The sequence below is a fragment of the Haliotis cracherodii genome, unplaced genomic scaffold (genome assembly GCF_022045235.1).
Source record: "Haliotis cracherodii isolate W230 unplaced genomic scaffold, xgHalCrac1.p SCAF_1, whole genome shotgun sequence".
In the NCBI taxonomy this organism is placed as follows: Eukaryota; Metazoa; Mollusca; class Gastropoda; order Lepetellida; family Haliotidae; genus Haliotis; species Haliotis cracherodii.
This window is the reverse complement of record NW_027266264.1, coordinates 88,216,920-88,232,801: the sequence shown is the minus strand read 5'-3', so window position 1 is coordinate 88,232,801 and position 15,882 is coordinate 88,216,920. Positions and strand designations below refer to the sequence as shown.

Sequence of the window (15,882 nt, the reverse complement as noted above, 5' to 3'; positions counted from 1 at the left end):
CACAATATTGAGGTAACTGTAAGATTTTGCAATGCTATTTGTATACATACCCCCTCGTGCGTTTCAGGCAATGTCACTTGTAACTGTCGCCCCCCTCCAAACGTTGACGACAACAACAGCACGATGTTCGGCGTATGTAGCAAGCTACAGACTTACGACTTCTTCAGTGGCAGCGAGGCGTCCTTCGCGCTCTCAATCCTAGCAACAGGTCTCACCATTCCAGGTAGTAATATATTTCCCTCACTCCTAGCCCTGGGTCTCTATACCAGGTATCCACCTCTCTCTGTGTTCATGTGATGCAGATTCTGGTGAAAAGGATTCAATAAGAGTGTCTGGGTATCTGTATGTGTTGCTTGTAGGGTCTATCGGCATTCTGCTGATGCTGGTGTGGTTGCGGAAGAGGAGGGAGGCCCGGAGGAACATGTCAAGACCGAGGAAGACCGACAAGACCAACACGTTTGCAGGTAACATTCATTCATTCAGTCAGTCAGTCAGTCAGTCAGTCAGTCAGTCAGTCAGTCAGTCAGTCAGTCAGTCAGTCAGTCAGTCAGTCAGTCAGTCAGTCAGTCAGTCAGTCATTCACTCCATCATTGAGTCAGTGAGTGAGTCAATGAGTCAGTGAGTCATGAGTCACCAGTGAGGAACTTAGTTATACACCAGCATAATGCTGCCTGCTTCAATGTCGTATTTGTACGCCTGCAGCATGTGAGTGGTTGGGGCCAGAATCCGGAAAAAGAAATGTCACCGTGGAGTTCATCAATCAACGGAAGAAGATAAAAGTAAAGGACATGCGCGGCAAAGATCTTCGATTCATTGACCTGCGCAACACAGAAAAGGCGACGCTTAGATTATCTTACGACAAGCGCCTGGATCTGCTGTCTCTCCGTGTCCCTGGGGAGGTGGACCTAGTGAGTATATGCAGATGGTGAACCTTCTCGCCACTTTGTACATGAACAATGTAGGCAAGACCACTATATATATACTAGCATGTATACGACCCAGGATGACAAGGCCACTATATATGTATACGAGCTAGGATTACAAGGCCAATATATATATACTAGTATGTATACGACTCAGGATGACAAGACCACTATATATGTATACGAGCCATGATGACAAGGACACTATATATGTATACGAGCCATGATGACTAGACCACTATATATGTATACGAGCCATGATGGCTAGACCACTATATATGTGTACGAGACCTGATGACAAGACCACTATATATGTGTACGAGACCTGATGGCTAGACCACTATATATGTTTACGAGCCATGATGGCTAGACCGCTATATATGTGTACGACCCATGATGACTAGACCACTATATATGTGTACGAGACCTGATGACTAGACCACTTTATATGTAATACGAGCCATGATGACAAGACCACTATATATGTAATACGAGCCATGATGACAAGACCACTATATATGTATACGAGACCTGATGACTAGACCACTATATATGTAATACGAGCCATGATGACAAGACCACTATATATGTAATACGAGACCTGATGACAAGACCACTATATATGTGTACGAGACCTGATGGCTAGACCACTATATATGTTTACGAGCCATGATGGCTAGACCGCTATATATGTGTACGACCCATGATGACTAGACCACTATATATGTGTACGAGACCTGATGACTAGACCACTTTATATGTAATACGAGCCATGATGACAAGACCACTATATATATAATACGAGCCATGATGACAAGACCACTATATATGTATACGAGCCATGATGGCTAGACCACTATATATGTGTACGAGACCTGATGACTAGACCACTATATATGTATACGAGCCATGATGGCTAGACCAATATAACTTCTTTGATAGGCATTTAGAAGTTGGAGTACTAAGTAAGGATAAGAATTTATGGATGAACAACTTCTTTATTACAATTAAGAGCGACGTTTCGGTGTAGGTTCTAACACCGTTATCAAGCAAGTGATTTACAGAGTGCAGTAAGCAAGTATATATACAAGTAGGAGGCAATGTTTATACAGTAGGGTAGATATTGTATTCTGGATTAGAGAAGCCTGTTGTGTACACACAAGGGCAGTGATGATGACCATGGGTGAAGTCAGTGCCATGAACAAAGGATGAAGCCAGTAATGTAAACAACGGGATTATGGCTGATTGGGGTCTTTGATGAGTTGATGGTACGCCAGGGGTATGTAATAGCCTTGGTCACGGTTGATTGAGGGCTGAAGTCTTTTGATGTTGATGGCTTCTTGTAGTTTCCTGATCTTGAAGTCTTTCAGGTTGGTGGCGAGGGTTGTGACTCTCTCCGAATGGATGTTGTGGCTTGGGTTGTCACGGATGTGGTCTGATAGAGCTGATTTAGAGTCATCTTTGGAGACTGAGCTGTTGCTTGATAACGGTGTTAGAACCTAGACCGAAACGTCGCTCTTAATTGTAATAAAGAAGTTGTTCATCCATAGATTCTTATCCTTACTTAGACCAATATATATGTATACGAGCCATGATGGCTTGACCACTATATATGTATACGAGCCATGATGGCTAGACCACCACTATATATGTGTACGACCCATGATGACTAGACCACTATATATGTATACGAGACCTGATGACTGGACCACTTTATATGTATATGAGCCATGATGGCTAGACCACCACTATATATGTGTACGACCCATGATGACTAGACCACTATATATGTATACTAGACCTGATGACTAGACCACTATATATGTATACGAGCCATGATGGCTAGACCACCACTATATATGTGTACGACCCATGATGACTAGACCACTATATATGTATACGAGACCTGATGACTAGACCACTATATATGTATACGAGCCATGATGACAAGACCACTATATATGTATACGAGACCAGATGACAAGACCACTATATATGTATACGAGACCTGATGACTAGACCACTATATATGTATACGAGCCATGATGGCTAGACCACCACTATATATGTGTACGACCCATGATGACTAGACCACTATATATGTATACGAAACCTGATGACTAGGCCACTATATATGTATACGAGTCATGATGACTAGACCACTATATATGTATACGAGCCATGATGGCTTGACCACTATATATGTGTACGAGACCTGATGACTAGACCATTATATATGTGTACGAGACCTGATGACTAGACCACTATATATGTGTACGAGCCATGATGGCTTGACCAATATATATGTGTACGAGACCTGATGACTAGACCACTATATATGTGTACGAGACCTGATGACTAGACCACTATATATGTATACGAGACCTGATGACTAGACCACTATATATGTGTACGAGCCATGATGACTAGACCACTATATATGTGTACGAGCCATGATGACTAGACCACTATATATGTATACGAGCCATGATGACTAGACCACTATATATGTGTACGAGCCATGATGACTAGACCACTATATACCTGTACGAGACTTGTTTCATCATCAACGTGGCTGTATACTAGTATATTTCAGATCCTCTATGTCCGAGACATACTATTTCTAGTAACTTTGTTGTTACCAAGTGTAACAGAAGGGGTCAGTGTGATGGACGCGTTTACATTCATTATTAATCTCAATCAGTCTTATAACTCCCTGATCATGTATCCGTCCAATCATTCTCACATCTCCCTGACCGTGTGTCACTCCAATCATTCTCACATCTCCCTGATTGCGTGTCCCTCCAATCATTCTCACATCTCCCTGTCCGCGTGCCCCTCCGATCAATCTTACATCCCCCTGATTGTGTGTCCCTCCAATCAATCTTACATCTCCCTGATCGTGTGACCTCCAATCAATCTTACATCTCCCTGATTGTGTGTCCCTCCAATAATAATCATTCTCACATCTCCCTGATCGTGTGTCCCTCCAATCATTCTTACATCTCCCCGATCGTGTGTCCCTCCAATCATTCTCACATCTCCCTGATCGTGTGTCCCTCCAATAATTTTTACATGTCCCTGATCGTGTGTCCCTCCAATCATTCTCACATCTCCCTGATCGTATGTCCCTCCAATCATTCTTACAGCTCCCGGATCATGAGTCCCTTCAATCAATCTTACATGTCCCCGATCGTGTGTCCCTCCAATCATTCTCATATCTCCCTGATCGTGTGTCCCTTCAATCAATCTTACATCTCCCTGATCGTGTGTCCCTCCAATCAATCTTACATCTCCCTGATCGTGTGTCCCTCAAATCTTTCTCACATCTCCCTGATCGTGTGTCCCTGAAATCATTCTTACATGTCCCTGATCGTGTGTCCCTGAAATCATTCTTACATGTCCCTGATCGTGTGTCCCTCCAATCAATCTTACATGTCCCCGACCGTGTGTCCCTGAAATCATTCTTACATCTCCCTGATCGTGTGTCCCTGAAATCATTCTCACATCTCCCTGATCGTGTGTCCCTGAAATCATTCTTACATGTCCCCGATCGTGTGTCCCTCCAATCAATCTTACATGTCCCTGATCGTGTGTCCCTGAAATCATTCTTACATGTCCCCGATCGTGTGTCCCTCCAATCAATCTTACATCTCTCTGATCGTGTGTCCCTCCAATCAATCTTACATCTCCCTGATCGTGTGTCCCTCCAATCATTCTTACATCTCCCTGATCGCGTGTCCTTCAAATCAATCTTACATCTCCCTGATCGTGTGTCCCTCCAATCAATCTCACATCTCCCTGATCGTCTGTCCCTCCAATCATTCTTACATGTCCCCGATCGTGTGTCCCTCCAATCATTCTCACATCTCCCTGATCGTATGTCCCTCCAATCATTCTCACATGTCCCTGATCGTGTGTCCCTCCAATCATTCTCACATCTCCCTGATCGTATGTCCCTCCAATCATTCTTACAGCTCCCGGATCATGAGTCCCTTCAATCAATCTTACATGTCCCCGATCGTGTGTCCCTCCAATCATTCTCATATCTCCCTGATCGTGTGTCCCTTCAATCAATCTTACATGTCCCCGATCGTGTGTCCCTCCAATCAATCTTACATCTCCCTGATCGTGTGTCCCACAAATTTTTCTCACATCTCCCTGATCGTGTGTCCCTCCAATCAATCTTACATCTCCCGGATCGTGTGTCCCTGAAATCATTCTTACATGTCCCTGATCATGTATCCGTCCAATCATTCTCACATCTCCCTGACCGTGTGTCCCTCCAATCATTCTCACATCTCCCTGATTGCGTGTCCCTCCAATCATTCTCACATCTCCCTGTCCGCGTGCCCCTCCGATCAATCTTACATCCCCCTGATTGTGTGTCCCTCCAATCAATCTTACATCTCCCTGATCGTGTGACCTCCAATCAATCTTACATCTCCCTGATCGTGTGTCCCTCCAATATTAATCATTCTCACATCTCCCTGATCGTGTGTCCCTCCAATCATTCTCACAGCTCCCGGATCATGAGTCCCTTCAACCAATCTTACATGTCCCCGATCGTATGTCCCTCCAATCAATCTTACATCTCCTTGATCGTATGTCCCTCCAATCATTCTTACATGTCCCCGATCTTGTGTCCCTCCAATCATTCTCACATCTCCCTCATCGTATGTTGTGGTCTGAAAGTGTAACGATGGTTCACATTCTATGTTTTGTTTCATGTTGTTGTTTTGAATGTTTGTTCAAATATCAGACATTAATTGCATTTCTTTGTAACAAATGAAAACAGCCCCAGTTTAGAATGCTTTGTATAATACATCAAATTTACGTCACACTTGTGCTGTACAACATCAATAATCTACCATAGATGACACCCTAGTAATTCCTTCCTTTGTCAGATCCTCTATGTCCGAGACATACTATTTCTAGTAACTTTGTTGTTACCAAGTGTAACAGAAGGGGTCAGTGTGATGGACGCGTTTACATTCATTATTAATCTCAATCAGTCTTATAACTCCCTGATCATGTATCCGTCCAATCATTCTCACATCTCCCTGACCGTGTGTCCCTCCAATCATTCTCACATCTCCCTGATTGCGTGTCCCTCCAATCATTCTCACATCTCCCTGTCCGCGTGCCCCTCCGATCAATCTTACATCCCCCTGATTGTGTGTCCCTCCAATCAATCTTACATCTCCCTGATCGTGTGACCTCCAATCAATCTTACACCTCCCTGATCGTGTGTCCCTCCAATATTAATCATTCTCACATCTCCCTGATCGTGTGTCCCTCCAATCATTCTTACATCTCCCCGATCGTGTGTCCCTCCAATCATTCTCACATCTCCCTGATCGTGTGTCCCTCCAATAATTTTTACATGTCCCTGATCGTGTGTCCCTCCAATCATTCTCACATCTCCCTGATCGTATGTCCCTCCAATCATTCTTACAGCTCCCGGATCATGAGTCCCTTCAATCAATCTTACATGTCCCCGATCGTGTGTCCCTCCAATCATTCTCATATCTCCCTGATCGTGTGTCCCTTCAATCAATCTTACATGTCCCCGATCGTGTGTCCCTCCAATCAATCTTACATCTCCCTGATCGTGTGTCCCTCAAATCTTTCTCACATCTCCCTGATCGTGTGTCCCTCCAATCAATCTTACATCTCCCGGATCGTGTGTCCCTTAAATCATTCTTACATGTCCCTGATCGTGTGTCCCTCCAATCAATCTTACATGTCCCCGACCGTGTGTCCCTGAAATCATTCTTACATCTCCCTGATCGTGTGTCCCTGAAATCATTCTCACATCTCCCTGATCGTGTGTCCCTGAAATCATTCTTACATGTCCCCGATCGTGTGTCCCTCCAATCAATCTTACATGTCCCTGATCGTGTGTCCCTCCAATCAATCTTACATCTCCCGGATCGTGTGTCCCTGAAATCATTCTTACATGTCCCCGATCGTGTGTCCCTCCAATCAATCTTACATCTCCCTGATCGTGTGTCCTCCAATCATTCTTACATCTCCCTGATCGTGTGTCCTTCAAATCATTCTTACATCTCCCCGAACGTGTGTTCCTTCAATCATTCTTACAGCTCCCTGATCGTGTGTCCCTCCAATCAATCTTACATCTCCCTGATCGTGTGTCCCTCCAATCAATCTTACATCTCCCTGATCGTGTGTCCTTCCAATCAATCTCACATCTCCCTGATCGTCTGTCCCTCCAATCATTCTTACATGTCCCCGATCGTGTGTCCCTCCAATCATTCTCACATCTCCCTGATCGTATGTCCCTCCAATCATTCTCACATGTCCCCGATCGTGTGTCCCTCCAATCATTCTCACATCTCCCTGATCGTATGTCCCTCCAATCATTCTTACAGCTCCCGGATCATGAGTCCCTTCAATCAATCTTACATGTCCCCGATCGTGTGTCCCTCCAATCATTCTCATATCTCCCTGATCGTGTGTCCCTTCAATCAATCTTACATGTCCCCGATCGTGTGTCCCTCCAATCAATCTTACATCTCCCTGATCGTGTGTCCCACAAATCTTTCTCACATCTCCCTGATCGTGTGTCCCTCCAATCAATCTTACATCTCCCGGATCGTGTGTCCCTGAAATCATTCTTACATGTCCCTGATCGTGTGTCCCTCCAATCATTCTTACATGTCCCCGATCGTGTGTCCCTCCAATCATTCTCACATCTCCCTGATCGTATGTCCCTCCAATCATTCTCACATGTCCCTGATCGTGTGTCCCTCCAATCATTCTCACATCTCCCTGATCGTATGTCCCTCCAATCATTCTTACAGCTCCCGGATCATGAGTCCCTTCAATCAATCTTACATGTCCCCGATCGTGTGTCCCTCCAATCATTCTCATATCTCCCTGATCGTGTGTCCCTTCAATCAATCTTACATGTCCCCGATCGTGTGTCCCTCCAATCAATCTTACATCTCCCTGATCGTGTGTCCCACAAATTTTTCTCACATCTCCCTGATCGTGTGTCCCTCCAATCAATTTTACATCTCCCGGATCGTGTGTCCCTGAAATCATTCTTACATGTCCCTGATCGTGTGTCCCTCCAATCAATCTTACATGTCCCCGATCGTGTGTCCCTGAAATCATTCTTACATCTCCCTGATCGTGTGTCCCTGAAATCATTCTCACATCTCCCAGATCGTGTGTCCCTGAAATCATTCTTACATGTCCCCGATCGTGTGTCCCTCCAATCAATCTTATATGTCCCTGATCGTGTGTCCCTCCAATCAATCTTACATCTCCCTGATCGTGTGTCCCTCCAATCATTCTTACATCTCCCTGATCGTGTGTCCTTCAAATCATTCTTACATCTCCCCGAACGTGTGTTCCATCAATCATTCTTACAGCTCCCTGATCGTGTGTCCCTCCAATCAATCTTACATCTCCCTGATCGTGTGTCCCTCCAATCAATCTTACATCTCCCTGATCGTGTCTCCCTCCAATCATTCTCACATCTCCCTTATCGTATGTCCCTCCAGTCATTCTCACAGCTCCCGGATCATGAGTCCCTTCAACCAATCTTACATGTCCCCGATCGTATGTCCCTCCAATCAATCTTACATGTTCCTGATCGTGTGTCCATGAAATCATTCTTACCTGTCCCCGATCGTATGTCCCTCCAATCAATCTTACATGTCCCTGATCGTGTGTCCCTCCAATCAATCTTACATGTCCCCGATCGTGTGTCCCTGAAATCATTCTTACATCTCCCTGATCGTGTGTCCCTCCAATCATTCTCACATCTCCCTTATCGTGTGTCCCTGAAATCATTCTTACATGTCTCCGATCGTGTGTCCCTCCAATCAATCTTACATGTCCCTGATCGTGTGTCCCTCCAATCATTCTTACATGTCCCCGATCGTGTGTCCCTCCAATCAATCTTACATCTCCCTGATCGTGTGTCCCTCCAATCAATCTTATATCTCCCTGATCGTCTGTCCCTCCAATCATTCTTACATCTCCCGGATCGTGTGTCCTTCAAATCATTCTTACATCTCCCCGAACGTGTGTTCCTTGAATCATTCTTACAGCTCCCTGATCGTGTGTCCCTCCAATCAATCTTACATCTCCCTGATCGTGTGTCCCTCGAATCAATCTTACATCTCCCTGATCGTGTGTCCTTCAAATCATTCTTACATCTCCCTGATCGTGTGTTCCTCCAATCATTCTCACATCTCCCTGATCGTGTGTCCCTCAAATCATTATTACATGTCACCGATCGTGTGTCCCTCAAAACAATCTTACATCTCCCTTATCGTGTGTCCCTCAAATCATTCTCACATCTCCCTGATCGTATGTCCCTCCAATCAATCTTACATGTCCCCGATCGTGTGTCCCTGAAATCATTCTTACATGTCCCCGATCGTGTGTCCCTGAAATCAATCTTACATGTCCCTAAACGTGTGTCCCTCCAATCAATCTCACGACTCCCTGATCGTCTGTCCCTCCAATCATTCTTACATGTCCCCGATCGTGTTTCCCTCCAATCAATCTTACATCTCCTTGATCGTATGTCCCTCCAATCAATCTTACATCTCCCTGATCGTGTGTCCCTCCAATCAATCTTACATCATTCTGATCGTGTGTCCTTCAAATCATTCTTACATCTCCCCGAACGTGTGTTCCTTCAATCATTCTTACAGCTCCCTGATCGTTTGTCCCTCCAATCATTCTCACATCTCCCTGATCGTGTGTCCCTGAAATCTTTCTTACATGTCACCGATCGTGTGTCCCTCCAATCAATCTTACATGTCCCTGATCGTGTGTCCCTCCAATCATTCTTACAGCTCCCTGGTCGTGTGTCCCTGAAATCATTCTTACATCTCCCTGATTGTGTGTCCCTGAAATCATTCTTACATCTCCCCGATCGTGTGTCCCTCCAATCAATCTTACATCTCTCTGATCATGTGTCCCTCCAATCAATCTTACATCTCCCTGATCGTGTGTCCCTCCAATCAATCTTACATCTCCCTGATCGTGTGTCCCTCCAATCAATCTCACGACTCCCTGATCGTCTGTCCCTCCAATCATTCTTACATGTCCCTGATCATGTGTCCCTCCAATCATTCTCACATCTCCCTGATCGTATGTCCCTCCGATCATTCTCACATGTCCCTGATCGTGTGTCCCTCCAATCATTCTCACATCTCCCTGATCGTATGTCCTCCAATCATTCTTACAGCTCCCGGATCATGAGTCCCTTCAATCAATCTTACATGTCCCCGATCGTGTGTCCCTCCAATCATTCTCATAGCTCCCTGATCGTGTGTCCCTTCAATCAATCTTACATGTCCCCGATCGTGTGTCCCTCCAATCAATCTTACATCTCCCGGATCGTGTGTCCCACAAATCTTTCTCACATCTCCTTGATCGTGTGTCCCTCCAATCAATCTTACATCTCCCGGATCGTGTGTCCCTGAAATCATTCTTACATGTCCCTGATCGTGTGTCCCTCCAATCAATCTTACATGTCCCCGATCGTGTGTCCCTGAAATCATTCTTACATCTCCCTGATCGTGTGTCCCTGAAATCATTCTCACAACTCCCAGATCGTGTGTCCCTGAAATCATTCTTACATGTCCCCGATCGTGTGTCCCTCCAATCAATCTTACATGTCCCTGATCGTGTGTCCCTCCAATCATTCTTACATCTCCCTGATCGTGTGTCCTTCAAATCATTCTTACATCTCCCCGAACGTGTGTTCCTTCAATCATTCTTACAGCTCCCTGATCGTGTGTCCCTCCAATCAATCTTACATCTCCCTGATCGTGTGTCCCTCCAATCAATCTTACATGTCCCTGATCGTGTGTCCCTGCAATCAATCTCACATCTCCCTGATCGTGTGTCCCTCTAATCATTCTTGCATGTCCCCGATCGTGTGTCCCTCCAATCATTCTCACATCTCCCTTATCGTATGTCCCTCCAATCATTCTCACAGCTCCCGGATCATGAGTCCCTTCAATCATTCTTACATCTCCCTGATCGTGTGTTCCTTCATTCATTCTTACATCTCCCTGATCGTGTGTCCCTCCAATCATTCTCACATCTCCCTGATCGTGTGTCCCTCAAATCATTCTCACAGCTCCCTCATTGTGTGTCCCTCCAATCTCCCGGATCATGAGTCCCTTCAATCAATCTTACATGTCCCCGATCGTATGTCCCTCCAATCAATCTTACATGTCCCCGATCGTTTGTCCCTGAAATCATTCTTACATGTCCCCGATCGTGTGTCCCTCCAATCAATCTTACATCTCCCGGATCGTGTGTCCCTGAAATCATTCTTACATGTCCCTGATCGTGTGTCCCTCCAATCAATCTTACATGTCCTTGATCGTGTGTCCCTGAAATCATTCTTACATCTCCCTGATCGTGTGTCCCTCCAATCATTCTCACATCTCCCTGATCGTGTGTCCCTCCAATCATTCTCACATCTCCCTGATCGTCTGTCCCTGAAATCATTCTTACATGTCTCCGATCGTGTGTCCCTCCAATCAATCTTACATGTCCCAGATCGTGTGTCCCTCCAATCATTCTTACATGTCCCCGATCGTGTGTCCCTGCAATCAATCTTACATCTCCCTGATCATGTGTCCCTCCAATCAATCTTACATCTTCCTGATCGTGTGTCCCTCCAATCATTCTTACATCTCCCTGATCGTGTGTCCTTCAAATCATTCTTACATCTCCCCGAACGTGTGTTCCTTCAATCATTCTTACAGCTCCCTGATCGTGTGTCCCTCCAATCAATCTTACATGTCCCTGATCGTGTGTCCCTCCAATCAATCTTACAACTCCTTGATCGTGTGTCCCTCCAATCAATCTTACAGCTCCCTGATCGTTTGTCCCTCAATTCTTTCTCACATCTCCCTGATCGTGTGTCCCTCCAATCAATCTTACATCTCCCGGATCGTGTGTCCCTCCAATCATTCTTACATGTCCCCGATCGTGTGTCCCTGAAATCAATCTTACATCTCCCTGATCGTGTGTCCCTCCAATCAATCTCACGACTCCCTGATCGTATGTCCCTCCAATCAATCTTACATCTCCCTGATCGTGTGTCCTTCAAATCATTCTCACATCTCCCTGATCGTATGTTCCTCCAATCAATCTTACATATCCCCGATCGTGTGTCCCTGAAATCATTCTTACATGTCCCCGATCGTGTGTTCCTCCAATCATTCTTACATGTCCCTGGTCGTGTGTCCCTCCAATCAATCTCACGACTCCCTGATCGTGTGTTCCTCTAATCAATCTTACATCTCCCTGATCGTGTGTCCCTCCAATCAATCTTACATCTCCCGGATCGTGTGTACCTGAAATCATTCTTACATGTCCCCGATCGTGTGTCCCTCCAATCAATGTTACATCTCCCTGATCGTGTGTCCCTGAAATCATTCTTACATGTCCCCGATCGTGTGTCCCTCCAATCAATCTTACATCTCCCTGATCGTATGTCCCTCCAATCAATCTTACATCTCCCTGATCGTGTGTCCCTCCAATCAATCTTACATCATTCTGATCGTGTGTCCTTCAAATCATTCTTACATCTCCCCGAACGTGTGTTCCTCCAATCATTCTTACAGCTCCCTGATCGTTTGTCCCTCCAATCATTCTCACATCTCCCTGATCGTGTGTCCCTGAAATCATTCTTACATGTCCCTGATCGTGTGTCCCTACAATCAATCTTACATGTCCCCGATCGTGTGTCCCTCCAATCATTCCTACAGGTCCCTGGTCGTGTGTCCCTGAAATCATTCTTACATCTCCCTGATCGTGTGTCCCTGAAATCATTCTTACATGTCCCTGATCGTGTGTCCCTCCAATCAATCTTACATCTCCCTGATCGTGTGTCCCTCCGATCATTCTTACATCTCCCTGATCGTGTGTCCCTCCAATCAATCTTACATCTCCCTGATCGTGTGTCCTTCAAATCATTCTTACATCTCCCTGATCGTGTGTTCCTTCATTCATTCTTACATCTCCCTGATCGTGTGTCCCTCAAATCATTCTCACAGCTCCCTCATTGTGTGTCCCTCCAATCTCCCTGATCGTGTATCCCTCCAATCATTCTCACATCTCCCTAGTCGTGCAACCCTCCAATCAATCATACCCTCCCTGATTGTGTATCCCTCCAATCATTCTGACATTTCCCTAGCCGTGCAACCCTCCAATCAATCATACCCTCCCTGATCGTGCATCCGTCCAATCATTTTACATCTCCTGATCGTGTATCCCCCAATCATTCTTACATGTGCCTGATCGTACATCCCCCCAATCATTCTGGCATCTCCCTGATCGTGCATCCCTCCAATCATTCTGATATCTCCCTGATCGTGTATACCCCAATCATCATTACAGCACCCCGATCGTGTGTTCCTCCAATCATTCTTACATATTCCTGGTCGTGTGTTCCTCCAATAATTTTTACTTCTCTCTGACGTGCACCCCTCCTATAATCATTACAGCACCCTAATCGTGTGTTCCTTCAATCATTCTTATACCTCCCTGTTCGTGCATCCCTCCAATCATTCTTACATCTCCCTGATCGTGCATCCCTCCAATCATTCTTACATCTCCTTGATCGTGCATCCCTCCAATCATTTTGGCATCCCTCGTCATCCATCCATCCAATTATTCTCACACCCTTAGTCGTGTATCCCTCCAGATTCTCCGCTTCGGGCACCTGGGCGAGAGGCAGGAGATGCTGCAGTACACGGAGGAGTTCCTGCAGTCGCTGGGCGTGCAGACGGAGAGACAGGAGCAGCCGGAACTGATCATCCTCAGTCACTCCAACAACAAGGACGACAGACAGAAGCTGCTGGACAAGTTCTTCAGGGTCGTGTGTCTGCAGGTAGTGTATGGAGCTACAGAGACGGTTAACGCGGTTCAGTAGCTATATACAAGGTGTTCGTCTGTTGAATGTAGGCCAAGTGTTTTCTTTGTTGGACATATACAATGTGTCTGTGTGTTGAATACAGGCCAAGTGTTGATATGTTGAACATATACAACGTGTCTAGGTGTTGTTGATATGTTGAACAAATAGGGTTCATGTGTTGAATGTAGGTGTTTTCATGTTTAAGATATACAAAGTATTCGCGTGTTGAATGTAAGTGTTGAAATGTTCAGGCTCTGAAGAAAGACCCGACTGCGGAGCGATGGGATTTCGATGACGATGCTGCTAACGATGTTATAAAACTGAAACTGACAAGGACAGAGTTTGCTGAATCTCTGGGTATGCAAGCCTCGTCCATCTTTATCAGGAACGTCTTCCTTCTCGCTGATACCAACAACGACGGCTTCCTATCCTTCAAAGAATTCCTCGACCTGTTTGCCGTGTTCGCCAGAGGTAAGAAACCAGTTATGTTCCGTGTTCACTTGAGGTGATCTATGAGATATGTTCCGTCTTCGCTGGAGGTGATCCATGAGATATGTTACGTGTTCACTGGAGGTGATGCATGAGATATGTTTCGTCTTCGCTGGAGGTGATCTATAAGATATGTTCCGTGTTCGCTGGAGGTGATGCATGAGATATGTTCCATGTTCACTGGAGGTGATGCATGAGATATGTTCCGTCTTCGCTGGAGGTGATCTATAAGATATGTTCCGTGTTCGCTGGAGGTGAACCAATGAGATATGTTCCGTTTTCGCTGGAGGTGATGCATATGATATGTTCCATGTTCGCTGGAGGTGATCTATAAGATATGTTCCGTGTTCGCTGGAGGTGATCTATGACATTTGTTCCGTGTTCGCTGGAGGTGATCCTTGAGATATGTTCCGTGTTCGCTGGAGGTGATCTATGAGATATGTTACGTGTTCGCTGGAGGTGATGCATTAGAAATGTTCCGTGTTCGACAGAGGTAAGAAACGAGATACATTCCGTGTTCCCTGGAGGTGATCCATTAGAAATGTTCTGTGTTCGCCAAAATCGATCTATGAGATATGTTTGGTGTTTGACTGAGGTGTTCTATAATATATGTTCCGTGTTCGACAGAGGTGTTCTATAAGATATGTTCCGTGTTCGACAGAGGTGTTCTATAAGATATGTTCCGTGTTCGACAGAGGTGTTCTGTTACACATGTTCCATGTTCGACAGAGGTGTTCTGTTACACATGTTCCATGTTCGACAGAGGTGTTCTGTTACACATGTTCCGTGTTCGACAGAGGTGTTCTGTTACATATGTTCCGTGTTCGACAGAGGTGTTCTGTTACATATATTCCATGTTCGACAGAGGTGTTCTGTTACATATATTCCATGTTCGCCAGAGGTGTTCTGTTACATATGGTCCGTGTTCGACAGAGGTGTTCTGTTACATATATTCCGTGTTCGACAGAGGTGTTCCGTTACATATATTCCGTGTTCGACAAAGGTGTTCCGTTACATATATTCCATGTTCGACAGAGGTGTTCTGTTACATATGTTCCGTGTTCGACAGAGGTGTTCTGTTACACATGTTCCATGTTCGACACAGGTGTTCTGTTACACATGTTCCATGTTCGACAGACGTGTTCTGTTACACATTTTCCATGTTCGACAGAGGTGTTCTGTTACACATGGTCCATGTTCGACAGAGGTGTTCTTTTACACATAGTCCGTGTTCGACAGAGGTGTTCTGTTACACATGTTCCATGTTCGACAGAGGTGTTCTGTTACACATGTTCCATGTTCGACAGAGGTGTTCTGTTACATATGTTCCGTGTTCGACAGAGGTGTTCTGTTACACATGTTCTGTGTTCGACAGAGGTGTTCTGTTACATATGTTCCATGTTCGACAGAGGTGTTCTGTTACATATGTTCCATGTTCGACAGAGGTGATCAAATAGATTAATCTATTTCATTTTCGTAATAGACTGCATGTGCTACTCGAGAACTTGTACTTAAACTGCCCTCTTGTGTTATATATAC

General features: G+C 45.3%; 1 protein-coding gene across 1 annotated transcript in view; it reads left to right on the top strand.

Annotated features, from left to right (window-relative positions):
• Window positions 1-15,882, top strand: part of LOC139453812 (dual oxidase 2-like) — a 71,903-nt gene that overhangs the window by 35,776 nt on the left and 20,245 nt on the right. Inside the window, exons 15-19 of the mRNA XM_071235274.1 lie at window positions 68-223; window positions 360-464; window positions 703-908; window positions 13,645-13,830; window positions 14,106-14,325. Of these exons, the coding sequence (XP_071091375.1) occupies window positions 68-223; window positions 360-464; window positions 703-908; window positions 13,645-13,830; window positions 14,106-14,325 (873 nt within the window). The remainder of the gene's footprint in view (window positions 1-67; window positions 224-359; window positions 465-702; window positions 909-13,644; window positions 13,831-14,105; window positions 14,326-15,882) is intronic.